This window comes from Mobula birostris, chromosome 1 (genome assembly GCF_030028105.1).
Source record: "Mobula birostris isolate sMobBir1 chromosome 1, sMobBir1.hap1, whole genome shotgun sequence".
NCBI classification, from domain to species: domain Eukaryota; kingdom Metazoa; phylum Chordata; class Chondrichthyes; order Myliobatiformes; family Myliobatidae; genus Mobula; species Mobula birostris.
In genome coordinates, this window is record NC_092370.1 from 6,698,134 (window position 1) to 6,714,474 (window position 16,341).

The following is a 16,341-nucleotide window of genomic DNA, read 5'->3' on the forward strand; positions in this document are numbered from 1 at the left end:
CTCTATTGGGGGTATTCTATAGACCCCCTGGTAGCAGCAGAGATACCGAGGAGCAGATTGGGAGGCAGATTTTGGAAAGGTGCAAAAATAACAGGGTTGTTATCATGGGTGACTTTAACTTCCCTAATATTGATTGGCACCTGATTAGTTCCAAGGGTTCAGATGGGGCAGAGTTTGTTAAGTGTGTCCAGGACGGATTCCTGTCACAGTATGTTGACAGGCCGACTAGGGGGAATGCCATACTAGATCTAGTACTAGGTAATGAACCGGGTCAGGTCACAGATCTCTCAGTGGGTGAGCATCTGGGGGACAGTGACCACCGCTCCCTGGCCTTCAGCATTATAATGGAAAAGGATAGAATCAGAAAGGACAGAAAATTTTTTAATTGGGGAAGGGCAAATTATGAGGCTATAAGGCTAGAACTTGTGGGTGTGAATTGGGATGATGTTTTCGCAGGGAAATGTACTATGGACATGTGGTCGATGTTTAGGGATCTCTTGCAGAATGTGAGGGATAAATTTGTCCCGGTGAGGAAGATAAAGAATGGTACGGTGAAGGAACTATGGGTGACAAGTGAGGTGGAAAATCTAGTCAGGTGGAAGAAGGCAGCATATATGAGATTTAGGAAGCAAGGATCAGGTAGGTCTATTGAGGAATACAGGGAAGCAAGAAAGGAGCTTAAGAAGGGGCTGAGAAGAGCAAGAAGGGGGCATCAGAAGGCCTTGGCGAGTAGGGTAAAGGAAAACCCCAAGGCGTTCTTCAATTATGTGAAGAACAAAAGGATGACAGGAGTGAAGGTAGGACCGATTAGAGATAAAGATGGGAGGATGTACCCCGAGGCTGTGGAAGTAAGCGAGGCCCTCAATGAATATCTCTCTTCAGTATTCACCAATGAGAGGGAACTTGATGACGATGAGGACAATATAAATGAGGTTGATGTTCTGGAACATGTTGATATTAAGGGAGAGGAGGTGTTGGAGTTGTTAAAATACATTAGGATGGATAAGTCCCCGGGGCCTGAGGGAATATTCCCCAGGCTGCTCCACAAGGCGAGGGAAGAGATTGCTGAGCCTCTGGCTAGGATCTTTATGTCCTCGTTGTCTACGGGAATGGTACTGGAGGATTGGAGGGAGGCCAATGTTGTTCCCTTGTTCAAAAAAGGTAGTAGGGATAGTTCGGGTAATTATAGACCAGTGAGCCTTACATCTGTGGTGGGAAAGCTGTTGGAAAAGATTCTTAGAGATAGGATCTATGGGCATTTAGAGAATCATGGTCTGATCAGGGACAGTCAGCATGGCTTTGTGAAGGGCGGATCGTGTCTAACAAGCCTGATAGAGTTCTTTGAGGAGGTGACCAGGCATATAGATGAGGGTAGTGCAGGCCTATGGAGAAAGAAAAGGGGGAGGGGAGAAGCCCAGAGGATGGGCAAGGGGTATAGTGAGAAGAACAGAGGGAGAAAAAGGAGAGAGAGAAAAAGAATGTGTGTATAAAAATAAATAAATAACGGATGGGGTATGGGGGGAGGTGGGGCATTAGCAGAAGTTTGAGAAGTAAAGATGAAGCCACACTCAGGTTGGAGGAATGACACCTTATATTCCGTCTGGGTAGCCTCCAACCTGATGGCATGAACATTGACTTCTCAAACTTCCGCTAATGCCCCACCTCCCTCTCATACCCCATTTGTTATTTATTTATATACACACATTCTTTCTCTCTCTCTCTTTCCTTTTTCTCCCTCTGTCCCTCTGACTATACCCCTTGCCCATCCTCTGGGTTTTTCCCCCCTCCCCCTTTGCCTTTTTCATGGGCCTCCTATCCCATGATCTTCTCATATCCTTTTTGCCAATCACCTGTCCAGCTCTTGGCTCTATCCCTCCCCCTCCTGTCTTCTCCTATCATTTCGGATCTCCCCCTCCCCCTCCCACTTTCAAATCTCTTACTAACTCTTCCTTCAGCTAGTCCTGACGAAGGGTCTCGGCCCGAAACGTCGACTTTACCTCTTCCTAGAGATGCTGCCTGGCCTGCTGTGTTCACCAGCAACTTTGATGTGTGTTGCTTGAGGTAAGGAGGCCCAGGTTTTGAAGCTTGTTGATTATTACTGATGGTATTGAATACTGAGCTGTAATCAATAAATAGCAGCCTGTCATACGTAGGTATTGCAATTGTGCAGATGATCCAAGGCCATGTGGAGAACCAATAAAATTACATCTGCTATTGGGCTATTATAGTGATACGCAAATTGCAGCAGGTCCAGGTCCTGGCTTAGGCAGGTATTGATCAACTTTATCATAGCAGGTGTGAGTGCAAGTGTGCAATAGTCATTAGGGTAACTCACGCTGCTCATCTTGGGCACGGGTATGATTGTTGCTCTTTCGAAGCGGGTTGGAAACTCCTACTGCAACACTGAAAGATTGAAGATGTCCTTGAAAATGCCTGTTAGAGCGAGTTTGGGTGGATGATTCATTTGCACTTAAATGACTTTGGCCACCAGTCTTCTGTTTCACAAATACTGTGGACTGGGTTCACAACAATACATTTCCTAAAAGGTGTACGTACCAGGATACTCGCCCAGTCACTGCGGATGGAAGTGTGAAGTTTACAGGTAGTTTTGAAGACAGCCTTATCTATAACTTTATAAATATGAATTGTCCTCTATGTTAGCAGGTTATTTTACAAATAAATGTATTGTGGATTTAACTTGCATTCCTAAAGGCTGTGAGTACCAACCCAGACATGCAGGCGTCAGGAAGAAAGGATGAAGTCAGAAGGTGTGATGTTTTGTATGTGGCTTCAAAAGAAAGCATTGTCTATAACTTTGTAAATAGGGATTGCCTTTTGTGTTTAGCAAGTAAATATCCAGCCCACATTGGGCTAGCAGACCTTTCCGCCAAAGGGTCTCCGTCCGTATGATGCCTGCTGTACCTTGTTGTGTCGAATAAAGAAGCTGCTTTGTATCTACCAGTAACTCTGTCTCTCTGGTGATTTCATCCACGCCACAACAACACCTACTACTTGGTTGGCACAGGTTTTCAGTGCCATTCTAGGTACGTCAGCAGGGCCTGATGCCTTGCACAGGTTCAATCTCTTGAAAGATATTCTGACATTGGTCTCTGAGACAGAGATCATGGGGTCACCAAATGCCGTAGTGATTTGCACAGGTAATTTTATTCTCCCTTTCAAAGTGTGCATAAAAGGCATTAGCTCATCTGGGAGTGAAGCATCACAGCTATTCATGATGTTAGGTTTCACCTCGTGGGAAGTAATGGCCTGCAAACTCTGCCAAAGCATCTGACATAATCAAAGACCCCAACCACGCTGGACCTTCTCTCTTCTCTCCCCTCCCATTGGGCAGAAGATACAAAAGCCTGAAGCAGCTATAACAGCTTCTATCCTGCTATTATACGACAATTGAGCAATCCCCTAATACAATGAGATGGACACTTGAGCTTGTTATGACCTTGCACCTTATTGTTTAGGTGCAGTACACTTACTCTGTAACTGTAACACTTTATTCTGCATTTTGTTATTGTTTTACTTTGATCTAACTTAGAGCACTGTTATAATGAATTGATCTGTACTGATGGTATGCAAGCTAAGTTTTCCACTGTATTTTGGTTCATGTGACAATTATAAACCAATTTACCAATATAACATCCTTGGTGAGTCCACACTTGGAATATTATGCTCAGTTCTGGTTACGTCATTATAGGAAGCATGTGGAAGCTTTAGAGAGGGTGCAGAGGAGATTTACCGGGATGCTGCCTGGATGATGGGGTATGTCTTATGAAGACAGCCTGGGTGAGTTAGGACTTTTCTCTTTGGAGTGAAGGAGGCTGGGAAGTGACTTGATAGAGTGTAGAAGATGATAATAGGCACAGATAGAATGGATAGCCAGAGGCTTTTTCCCAGGGTGGAAAGGGATACAGTAATACGAGGGGATATAATTTTAATGTGATTTGAGGAAAGTATTGGGGGGAAGTGAGAAGTAAGATTTTTACACAAAGATTGGTGGGTGTATAGAAATTGCTGCCAGAGGTGGTGGTAGAGGCAGATACACTGGGGACATTTAAGAGACTCGTAGATAGGCACGTGGATGATAGTAAAATAGAGGTTTATGTTGGAGGGGAGTGTTAGATTGATCGGAGAGAAGGTTAAAAGGTTTATACACTGTGCTGTCCTGTTCTAGGTTTTATGTTCTAACATGTATGATGATATGGAGAATGAGCAGGGACTCATACATGGGATGTAATACATGTCATAACTGAGAGATAAAAACATGCATCTACATAAAGCTTTTAATATAATAACTCATTTTCAATGTATAGTCAACCATGGTCTCTTCAAGATTGAGAAAGATGTTTAAGCGAAATCTGATCCATCATTAAGGACTCCAATCGCCCAGAGGATGCCCTCTTTTCATTGCTACCATCAGGGAGGAGGTACAGGAGCCTGGAGGCACACGCTCAACATCTTAGGAACAGCTTCTTTCCCTCAGATTTCTGAAAGGACATTGAACCCATGAACACAATTTCACTACATTTTTTCTTCTCTTTTTGCACTACTTATTTAACTTTTCAATATATATATTTACTCTAATTTATTTTTATCATGTATTGCTGCTACAAGATAACACATTTCACAACATATGCCAGTGATAATAAACCTGATTGTGATTGCTCTGCTCGCTCTTAATGACCTGACGTATTTTTTGATGAGTGGCAGAAAACACAAGGAATTTCTCCCCGTCCCACTTTTCTCTTTATCCCCTCCCTGTTCTGGCTCCCCTCTTATCCCTTCTCTTCTTTTCACCTGCCTATCACCTCCCTCTGGTGCTCCCTGCACGTTCCTTTCTCCCACGGTCCACTCCCCTCTCCTATCAGATTCCTTCTTCAGCCCTTCACCTTTGTCCATCACCACAATAGGTGTGAGTTGATGCAAGCCCAATGGCTCTTCACGTGGCCCTGGAGCACCTGGACAATACAGGGTGCTGTTAATTGATTATAGCTCAGCGTTTAATACCACCATTCCTACAATCCTGATTGAAAAGCTACAAAACCTGGGGCTCTGAACCTTCCTCTGCCTTTGGATCCATGACTTGCTAACCAGAGGACCACAATTTGTGTGGATTAGCAATAACATCTCCTCTTTGCTGATGAGCAACGGTGGCCCAACTCAGGGGTGTGTGCTTAGCCCACTGCTCTATTCTCTCTATACCCATAACTGTGTGGCTAGGTATAGCTCAAATGCCATCTACAAATTTGTTGATGACACCACCTTTGTTGGCAGAATCTCAGATGAAGACAAGAGGGCGTACAGGAGTGAAATATATCAGACATTTGAGTGCTGTTGCAGCAACTACCTTACACTCAATGTCAAGAAGACCAAAGAGCTAATAGTGGAGTTCAGAAAGAATAAAATGATGGAATATGAACCAGTCCTCAAAGAGGGATCAGAAATGGAGAGAGTGAGCAATTTCAAGTTCCAACATATCAATGCAGCTATCGAGAAGGCAAGACAGCGACTATACTTCACTAGGAGTTTAAGGAAATTTGGTTTGTCACCTAAAACACTCAGATGTAACGTGGAGAGCATTCAGACAGGCTGCATCATTGTCCAGTAAGGGGCAGGGGGCAACTGCAGAAGATCAAAAGAAGCTACAGAAAGTTGTAAAATACTTAGCTCGATCATGGGTACAAGACATCTTCAAGGAGTGGTGTCTCAGAAAGATGGCATCTGTTATTAAGGACCACCATCGCCCAGGGCATGCACTCTTCTCACTGTTACCTCAGGAAGGAGGTACAGAAGCCTGAAGGCACACACTCAGCAATCCAGGAATAGCTTCTTCCCCTCTGCCATCTGATTTCTGAATGGACATTGAACCCATGACACTACCTCATTTTTTAAATTTCTGTTTTTGTACTATTTGTATATTAACTATTTAATACACATACTTATTGTAATTCATTTACAGTATTTATTTTTCTATCTTAATCATGTAGTACATGTACTGCTGTCGCTAAGTTAACAAACTTCACAACACATGCCAGTGATATGAAACCTCATTCTGAACCTGACCTGTCACCTCCCAGCGTTCTACTTCATTTCCTCTTCCCCCAACCCACCCACCTTCCCCCTCACCTGCCTTCACCTATCACCTGCCAGCTGGTACTCCTTCACCTCCCCACACCTTCTTATTCTGGCTTCTGCCCCCTTCCTTTCCAGTCCTAAAGAAGGTTCTCAGCCCGAAATGTCGAGTGTTTATGCACCTCCATAGATGCTGCCTGACCTGATGAGATCCTCCAGCATTTTGAGTGTCACTCTGGATTTCAAGCTTCTGCAGAATCTGTGTTTATTTATAAAGGGAGAAATTCTGAAAGGAAAATCAAGGCTACCAAGAGGAGAGCATTAAATTTGCAGTGTTACTGAACCAAGAATCAATGGAAGTCACCCAGATTCACAAAGGGACAGGAGTGGGTGGAAGTTTGATGAGTTTAATTTTTTTTAAATCTTTTTTTTTATTTGGAGATGCAGGGCGTAATAGGACCTTCCGGCCCTTCAAGCACAACACCCAGCAATACTGATTTAACCCGAGCCCAATCATGGGATAATTTACTATAAACAATTCCAGCCTGAAACGTCGACCAATCTTTTCCACGGATGCTGCCTGACCTGCTGAGTTCCTCCAGCGTGTTGTGAGTGAAACAATTAACCTACTAACCAGCATTCCATGGGGAGGATCTACAGACTCCTTACAGATACCAAATTACCAAACAACCACTGACAGACCTTTCATCAAGGATGATCAGCGAAGACCATCAGAAAAAAAAGCAAATAAATAATATATTACTGATCAGACCAGTTGTACCACTCATTTGCTCTACTGTTGTATGTTTATTCTTAATATTATATTATTATTCAAAATCTCCATTGATAATTATGCAAAATTACCAAAGGTTCTAAACATAGACCCTATAGGTTCTGCAGATGTTTAACTCCAGAGTAACACACACCCGTGTTTTACTCAGCAGGTTAGCCATGGAGAAGGATGAAGTTCAGGCCGAGACCCTTCATATGCCGTGTTTCACAAATTGAAGTCGTCAATGTACTGCTCTGGAGATATGCCGCTTCGCCCCAGAAATTATGTTCTGCTGCCACTGCTGTTATGCCCAATAGATCATAAGACCATAAGTTATAGGGGAAGAATTTGGCCCGTCGAGACTGCTCCGCCATTTCCTTCAGCCCCCAAACTCCTGCCTTCTCTCAGTTTCACCTCGTGTCCTAACGAATCAAGAATCTATCAACCTCTCTCTTAATACATAGTAAAGACTTGGCCTCCACGGCCGCCTGTGGCAAAGAATTTCAGATTCACCACTTCCCAGTGAAAGAAATTCCTTCTCATTTCCATTCTAAAAGGACGCCCCTGTATTATAAGGCTGTGCCCCTCTGGTCTTAAAACTCCCTCGCTGTAGGAGGAAACATCCACTCTGTCCAGGCCTTCCAAGCCTGGTAAAATTGGATTTAAAAATATCACCCATTCAATCTGGAATTACAAAACCCCCCACAATGTTTGAGTCTTGGTGATCTCCCAGTCCGGCTGCAGAGCGCGGCTGACGTGTTCCCCGGGAGCTGAGGGCAGACCCGAGATGCGTCTCGGATTGGGTTCGAGGAGCTGGGCGGGGCTGGGGGCTGGAGCGGACCGCTGCGAGTTCGGGTGTAAATAGAGCTGAGAAACTTTCATCAGAAACGGACACCGAGAGCAAGCAAGGGAACTGGAGGGCTGCGAGCACGTTTTCCTTTCCGTGACAGAACGTAAGAAAGCGAGGCAGCGCTTCGAGATTGAGCGGCATAACGCAATGCTTGTTTTTTAGAAAAGCTGGCTTTAGATAGGGGGGCGAAAAAGGAGGATTGTATTTGTTTTTCAAAGGCATCGCTGTGGAAAAAAATGAACAGATTTAGAAAACATAATATTTACGTCAGGATCAAGCGGTGCTGTGGAATTTATAGCTTGATAGCAGAGTTAAACGTAAGATTCAGTGAATTATGCATGAAATCTTGCTCTTCAGGGGCTGTGTTGTGTGCGCGCTGGCTTTATTGTGTTTCGGGTCGGCATCGGGTCAGGAATTCTATTAACATTCCTGCCGATGTTTGAACGGAGGTTCAATGCAGCAAGGATTGAACGTCAAAACAGAACACCGGCATGTCTTAACGAGCCGCGCTGCACAAAACCTTATTTGTATCAGGGTTAATAAAGAACGGGAGTGATTATATCGACGGCGAATATTTGATTTGGGGGTTTAATTGAGATTTGGCGAAGGGCCACGCGCTGTGCGATTCCGTAGCCCTGTCTATGGAATTGGTGCGTTCTGTTGAGAGAAACATTGTATTTAAGCAAAATAATCGCTGAGATACTATCTGGCAATTCCATGCGAGGTGTTTGATGTCGGCGTTGTAACTTATTGTGGCTGTTGGCGATGAGGGCTTTCTCGTCTCTTCGCCAGGAAATCCTCCCATGCTGGGGCATATCAACTCGTTTTTTTTCCCCTTCCTTTTCCTTCCTCACAAGGCGCAGCAATCGGTCCCGGAGACTTCCTGGAAATGGAAGGAGCTGGCAACGCGGTGCAGAAGAAAACTGCTGATCTGGAGCACATGGCCGAGGTTTTAATCACTGGCGAGCAATTAAGGTAAGGGGGCATCCAGCTACAGTCAGGCCTGTGGAAAGCGTCGGTATCACTTCCCTCTTCTAAAAAGAAAATAAGGAAAAGATTTTGGTTTTGACTTGACAAACTTCTATTTATACACAAGCTGATTTTTTTTTTTGGCTGCGTGAGTTTGGCCAGTTCGGTTAGGCTGAGAGCCGCAGTGTCCTTTTGTGGGGCGCGCTTGCGGTTCTTGGTGAAATTGTTGACTACTGTTCTCTGATTTTAACAGCGCTATTTCAATAGGGCTTAGCTTTCAACTACCGAACGATTTTCACGTCGTAATTAATTTATAGGAAGGATTTACGAAGGATTTATCTTTGCAAAACAGATTGCTATTAATGTAAAGTAACACACAAAATGCTGGAAGAACTCAGCAGGTCAGGCAGTATCTATAGAGTCGACCCTTAAACGATATGAATATAAATATTTGAGTACTACTTTGACAATAATTTTCATCGTGTGGAAATGATTATCTCTTGAACCTGGCTCTTCTAATCAGAATGGAACGTTCTTTTCTTAATTAGTGGAAATGCTTGATGCCAACTATTGCAGTTTTTACAAGTTCGTGAAAATTGTATTTTGGCCCCTTTCAGTAATTCCAGAATTGCTGGAAACTAGTGTTACTTGCAGCTGAATTCTAAAATTTGACCCTTAAAAATTGTACTTCTGATGTAAAGTGAATGATTAAATATCTATCTAATTGGACAGTGCCACAGATTCTAAACACAAAATACTCTGCAGATGCTGGGCTCAAAGCAACACTGACAACACGCTGGAGGAACTCAGCAGGTCAGGCAGCATCCGTGGAAAAGATCTTTTTCACGGATGCTGCCCAACCTGCTGAGTTCTTCCAGCGTGTTGTGAGTGTTGCCACAGATTCTAGTTTTGCTTCATGTTCAACACACACAAAATCCTGGAGGAACTCAGCAGGTCAGGCAGCATCAATGGAAATGAATAAACAATCGACATTTGGCTCAACACATTTATGCAGTTACAAGGCAGGCATGGCAGGAGTTTGAGTAGTCTTGGTATATCACCAGAGGCACTCACAAATTTCTACAGGTGTACCGTGGAGAGCATTCGAACTAACTGCATCCCTGTCTGGTGTGGGGTTTGGCCATTGCACAGGATCAAAACAAGCTGCAGAAAGTTGTGAACTCAGTCAGCTCCATCATAGGCACTAGTCTCCCCAGCATCCAGTACACTTTCAAGGAGTGAAGCCTCAGAAAGGCAGTATCCACCACTAAGGACCCCCATCACCCAGGACATGCCACCGTCAGATTACTGAATGGACAATGAACCCATTACTACTTCATTACTTAAAAATCTGTTTGCACTGCTTATTTAATTTAACTTTGAGAAATATATATAAGCTTATGTAATTTACAGTTTTTGTTATTATGTGTTGCATTGTACTGCTGCAGCATTACAACAAATTTCATGACATATGCCAGTGATATAAAGCCTGATTCTGATTCTGACATTTCAGACTGAGACCCTTCATCAGGATTGGAAAGGAGGGGGGGAAACACCAGAATAAAACGGTGGGGGAAGGAAGGGAGGACAAGGTGACAGGTGAAGCCAGGTGGGTGGGAAAGGTAAAGGACAGGAGAGGAAGGAATCGGATAGGAGAGGAGAGTGGACTATAGGAGAAAGGGGAGGAGGAGGGTCACCAGTGGGGTGGTGATAGGTATTTGAGGAGAAGGGGTAAGAGGTCTGTTGCGTATGTGGCGTTTACACAACAATATCATTAATAAAAACGCTGGAAACTGGAGTTATGTGAACAGGGTTCTTTACTAACTGAAAGCAAACTGAACACACATATATACAGATCTATACACACATGCTCAATACGATGTATTACTACAACATAAAGTAGTCCTCTATTATGCAGTAGGCTATATGGTACACTCCTCCTCTTTTATTTTAATAGTGTATCAACTTTTTTTCCTGGGGGCACTACGCTAAACAAATATGTGTACCCTTAACGTACAACACTTACCAATTATTTACTTTGTAATTTAATAATATCAAATTATAATAAAGTAACATAATAATAATTATAATTACAACTCAAGTCTCTGGGGGGGACTTCTCTGCCTCTCCAGGTAACATCTGCCCTGAAACATTTGCTTTGGGGAATTAGTCTCCACAGGTACATCAGGTGGGTCCTCAGCACTGATGACCGGCTTATCTGTGGATGAGGCTGATGTGGTCACATCAGGAGTGTTTGCTTCTATGTCTGGGGAGTCAGGGCAAGGTGTTGTTGTGTTTTTCACCTGAGCATCCAGGATTTGATCCACATGACGTCTCCATACGTTCTGTCCCACCTGTATTCTATACATCAGTGGCCCGTCTATGGCGGAAATTGTAGCCGGCTGCCACTTTTCAGTCCGGTAATCACGTGCAAGAACTGACTGTCCCACACTGAACCTCCGTGTTGACTTAGCATTCAAGTGTTTGAACTGTCTGTTCTCCATATCACGCCGTACATCTGGTTTGAGAAGATCCATGAGGGACCTCAGGTTCCTGTTCAGAAACATCATCGCTGGAGTATGATCAGTGGTTCCATGTACTGCATTACGATAGGCAAGGAGAAATTTGTCTATCTTGTATTGCAGTGGTCGATTTTCGCTGTCCATTGCCTTGATGGCTTTCTTGAATGTCTGTACAAATTTTTCTGCCAAGCCATTTGTGGATGGATGATAAGGGGCAGATGATGTAAAGTGCTTGATTCCATTGTTCTTCCTAAAATTTTGGAATTCTTTAGAGACAACTTGTCGTCCATTTTCTGTGCAGATTTGTTCTGGTATGCCATTCCTGGCGAACATGGTCCTCAGAACTGTAATGGTCTATTCTGATGTGGTTGACTTCATTTTGATAACCTCTGGCCATTTGTGCATCGACAGCGATTAAAAAAATAGAGTCCATGAATGGTCCAGCAAAGTCGATGTGCACTCGTTGCCATGGTGATGAGGGCCACTGCCATGGATGGAGGGGGGCTTGTGGTGGTGTGTTCTGAATCTTTTGACATCCAGAGCAGTTCTTGGTCAAGTCCTCAATCTGTTTATCGATTCCTGGCCACCACACATAGGCACGGGCAAGACCTTTCATCTTCACGGTACCCAGGTGCCCCTCATGTAGTTCGTCCCGCACTCTGGTGCGTAGCTTGGGAGGAATCACAACTCATGAGCCACACATTAGTGTTCCCCGACACACTGACAACTGCTCCTTCCTCGCTGAAAAGGCTAGAAACAGTGTGTTACCCCGCGCTGGCCATCCCTTTACCGTGATGTCATACACTTTTGACAACATAGGGTTATTGCATGTTTCCCTTTCAGTAAGGCTGTTTGTTACTGGTAATTGTTCAACTATTGTTGTGTGAAAGACCTCTGCTGAATCTGTTTGTGTAGTTACCTCGGAAGTGGGCAATGGTAAACATGACAACACATCTGCGTTGCCATGTTGCTAGGTCCCCTTGTGTTCAATGTCATACCTGTGACCTACTAGGAAAAGAGACCATTGCTGTAGCCTTTGTGCTGTCATCACTGGAACACCTTTCCTTGGGTTCAAGATTGACATGAGAGGCTGATGGTCAGTCAACAGAGTAAACTTCTGGCCATACAGGTATTGACTCCCCACATGGGGCTCTGTCAATCTGTGCGTAGTTGCGTTCAGCTGAAGTTAGCGTTCTTGAGGCAAAGGCTATTGGTCTTTCTGAGCCATCTGGAAACTTGTGCGATAATGCAGCTCCTATCCCATGGGGTGAGGCATCACAAGATAGTCAGATAGGTAAGGAGGGGTCAAAGTGCGCGAGCACCCCTTCTGAAGTTATGAGTTTTTTAGTTTCTTGAAATGTTTTCTCACAGCTCTCAGTCCACTTCCATTATGTCCCTGCCTGTAATAATGCATTTAATGGGTGTAGGACTGTGGATAGGTTAGGCAAGAACTTGTGGTAGTAGTTCACTAGACCAAGATATGCCCTCAGCTGAGACACATTTTCAGATGGTGGTGCCTTAAGCACTGCTTCTATCTTGTCTCGAGACATGTGTAAGCCATCCTTGTTGATCACATGCCCACAGTATGAAGTTTCCTTTTTGAAAGACTCACATTTCTGTCGATTAGCTCTGAGCCCATACTCTCGTAACCTGGTGAGCACTTGTTTTAGGTTAGAAAGATGTTCATTGTCATCCTTGCCGGTGACAATGATGTCATCCAGGTGACACTGAGTCCCTGGAATCCCCTGCAGAACCTGGTCCATTGCCCTTTGCCAGATTGCAGGAGCTGATGCTATCCCAAACACCAACCTGTTGTACTGGTAAAGTCCTTTGTGTGTTTTTATTGTCAGGTATTTCTTGGATGCTTCCTCAATTTCCATTTGGAGGTAAGCCTGGGTCAAATCGATTTTTGTGAAATGTTCCCCTCCTGACAGGGAAGCAAAGATGTCCTCAATACGAGGTAGAGGATACTGTACTGTGAGGAGAACTGGGTTAACAGTTACTTTAAAGTCTCCTCATATGCGCACCTTGCTTGGTGTTCCTGGTTTTGTGCTGGAGGTTTTCTTCATCACTGGAACAATAGGCATGGCTCATTAACTCCAATTCACCTTTGACAGGACCCCAGTCTGCTCCAGATTTTTCAGCTCTGCCTCTACTGTAGGATGGATTGCATATGGCACTGGTCTGGCTTTGTAAAATTTTGGACATGCATTTTCCTCAATCTCAGTCTTTGCCTTCATGCCCTGAAGTGTTCCTATTCCTTTCAAGAACACCTCTTCAGAGTCAACAAGTATTTGTGACAGTCTCTCAGATGTAGCCTTGCTGCCCTCCTTTGCTGACACATCTAGTGCCTCGATGGTGTGCCAATCCGACTGAATTTCCCTGAGCCATTCACGTCCCAGCAACGGTGGTCCTCCAATTTTCAGTACATAGAGTGTTTTGTCTCCATAGGTCACTGTCACATTAATTTTACCTTTGGGACGCGCTTTCTGTCCTGTGTAAGTCTTTAACGGTAGTTCATTTCAGAGGTATGTGAGAAAACAGTCGATTGTAGTCGTGTACAGGGATCACTGTTAAAGCTCAGCCTGTGTCCAACTCCATTTTCAGGCTATGTCCACACTAGACCAGATAATTTTGAAAACGGCAGTTTTGCGTAAAAACGATAGGTGTCCATACCAGGCATTTTTGAAAATACCTCCGTCCACATTAAAATGGGTATTTGGGTGAATCTCCTCCTACTGGGCATGCGTAGGACACATCTACAGAATTCACCCGCCTCGACGAGTACGCCCGACTCCGACAGTTTGGACCAAGCAACAGGTGATGGCTGCGACATGTTTGGTGTGGAATCTCACTGTGAAAGACTTGGGGCGTGATTGTCCAGTTACAGACTAGAAAAACTTAAAAGGAAATTGCCAAACGACGGGACAGCTGTTGGCTCTCGCACAGGAGGACTTAAAACTAAAAAAACAAATACTGGAGCGTATTGAGGCAACCGACAGGGAGTTCGCGGCTGACGACGAACATTGAAAAACTGACTAACTCTGTTGCAGTGGGATTTGCAATGATGAGGAATATGATGGCTCCCCCCCAGTACTTTTCACCGCCACAATACCAGCCTCACAGCCACTACAATAGCGACATATACCGACACACAGACCCCCGGGTGGCCCCACCAACATCTTCCCCACTCCCACAGAGGGGTCACCCTGGAAACATTTCCTACAGCCATAGTCTCTTCACCGATGAAAGGGCGACAGCTACAACTAAATGCAATAAGGCTTGTTACTGGGCAAAAGTGATATTTGCTGTTACCTCATTTGTTTGCCTTTACTTTTGCCATGTCTTTCTGTATTATTTTGCTGTATTTAACATAAACTAGTTACTGGGCAAAAGTGATTTTATTTTTACCTGAGTAAAAGTGAAACTTACAGTTTTCCTTTTTTGGCCTTAACATTTTCACGTCTATGCCAAACACAGGCTACTACTCAAAAATGACTTTTGGAAGTAGTGACAATTGCATCTATTGAATGTTTGCACAAGCAATACATTAATAAAACACCTTGTTAAATGTATAAAACATGTCTGCATCAGAGTTATCTTGTATTTCCATACAATGTTAAATTAGGCTGTTACACATCTATTGTCAGAGAAGTACTTGCATAAATAGGTAAACCACCTTCATACAAGCAAGGACAGAAAACACGGCAAAGTGAGTATACTTATTTATTCAGTATTCAGTAAGTTATGGGTCAGAGTATTTGGTGAGTATATTTCTGACTCTCCTGGCTTAACCTCATTGCTGTCTGTCCTGAAATTGGTAGGTTGTGTTGGGGGGGGGGGTTGAAATTAACGTAGACAATAAAGTAAACAACACATGCATGAAGCCATTCTTGTTGTGGTGTTGGAGGTTGCATTCAAGAAAACAATGAAATGCTGCGCTGCCGCCACCATCTGTTCCGGCACGTCATGACGGCGTTTTTAAAAAGAGCCGGTTACCCCGTACACACTACACCGGCCATTAAGCATTTTCAGATTTATTCACTCTGGAGAGCGTTTCTGAAAAGCTTCGTTTTTGGGGGAGGAAAACGCCGTTTCAGTGTGGACGGAGGGTCAAAACGAAAAGAAAAAGCTTCGGTTACGGATTTATCCGGTCTAGTGTAGACGTAGCCTGAATCCCACGCCAGCCACTTGTGGAGTGATCCATCTTTCTCTTCAATCATCTGTGTCTTTCACGTTGTGAAGTTGCAGACAAGACAATTCACTTTTGTCTGAGTAGTTTTCATCAGCATTGTTTTCTTTCATTTTGTGCACATTGTTGTATTTTCCTTTCTGGGGTTTCTTGTTTCTCTGTATTTTGTCCTTTTTCTGCTGTTTACTAGCTTTGCACACTCTGCCAATGTGGCCCTGTTTGCCACAGTTTCTGCATTCTTTATCTTTAAATCAACAATCATCAGGGTCATGTGACCTGTTTCTTTCCTTCATTTCTGTTCAGTGACATTTTATTTGTGGCATATTCCATAGATTTTTGTTGTGTCTCGGAAGCGCCTGGTGCTGCTGTTTCCGTTGATATTGAGATGTTTAGCACTTTCTCGAATGTAAGGTCTTTTTCACACAGGAGCTTCTTCTGTGTGGTTTCACGGTGCATGCCACACACTAACCCGTCCCTCAATGTGTCTGATAGACCAGCTCCAAACTGACAATGTTCTGATAATTTGCGCAATTCAGCACAATATTATAGACAATAGACAACATTCAGAAATGCTTTTATTTTTGCTCTGATTCTGTTTATGGAATTTAAATCTTTCAGCAATGACCAGCGGTTTGGGGTTTAAATGTTGGAGAGTGTCTACTATTGGCTTGAATGTTTTGTCAGCTGGCTTTTCAGGGGTTAACAAGCTCCGTAGCAGGCCGAATGTTTTCGCGCCCATTACACTATGTAAGACGCTGGCTTTCTTTACTTCATTGATATCATTAGCATCACAATATAACTCTATTCTTTCAATATAAATTGCCCAGTCTTCAATGCAACTATCAAATGCTGTAATGTTTCCAATTAACACCATCCTTGTTATGTTAATTTAGCCCCAGGCCCTTGTTTTCTTTTTGACTCACGTGACCTTTTTTTTTGCTAGCATTGCAAG

General features: G+C 43.8%; 1 protein-coding gene across 2 annotated transcripts in view; it reads left to right on the forward strand.

Annotated features, from left to right (window-relative positions):
• The first annotated feature begins 7,723 nt into the window (after positions 1 to 7,723).
• Positions 7,724 to 16,341, forward strand: part of deptor (DEP domain containing MTOR-interacting protein) — a 122,848-nt gene continuing 114,230 nt past the window's right edge. The window contains exons 1-2 of one of the 2 annotated variants that reach the window (XM_072283583.1): positions 7,724 to 7,809; positions 8,564 to 8,681. In XM_072283583.1, the coding sequence (XP_072139684.1) occupies positions 8,596 to 8,681 (86 nt within the window). In that variant the 5' untranslated portion in view covers positions 7,724 to 7,809; positions 8,564 to 8,595. Of the gene's footprint in view, positions 7,810 to 7,938; positions 8,024 to 8,563; positions 8,682 to 16,341 lie in introns of those variants that run through there. The other variant, XM_072238481.1, reaches the window with a different exon arrangement.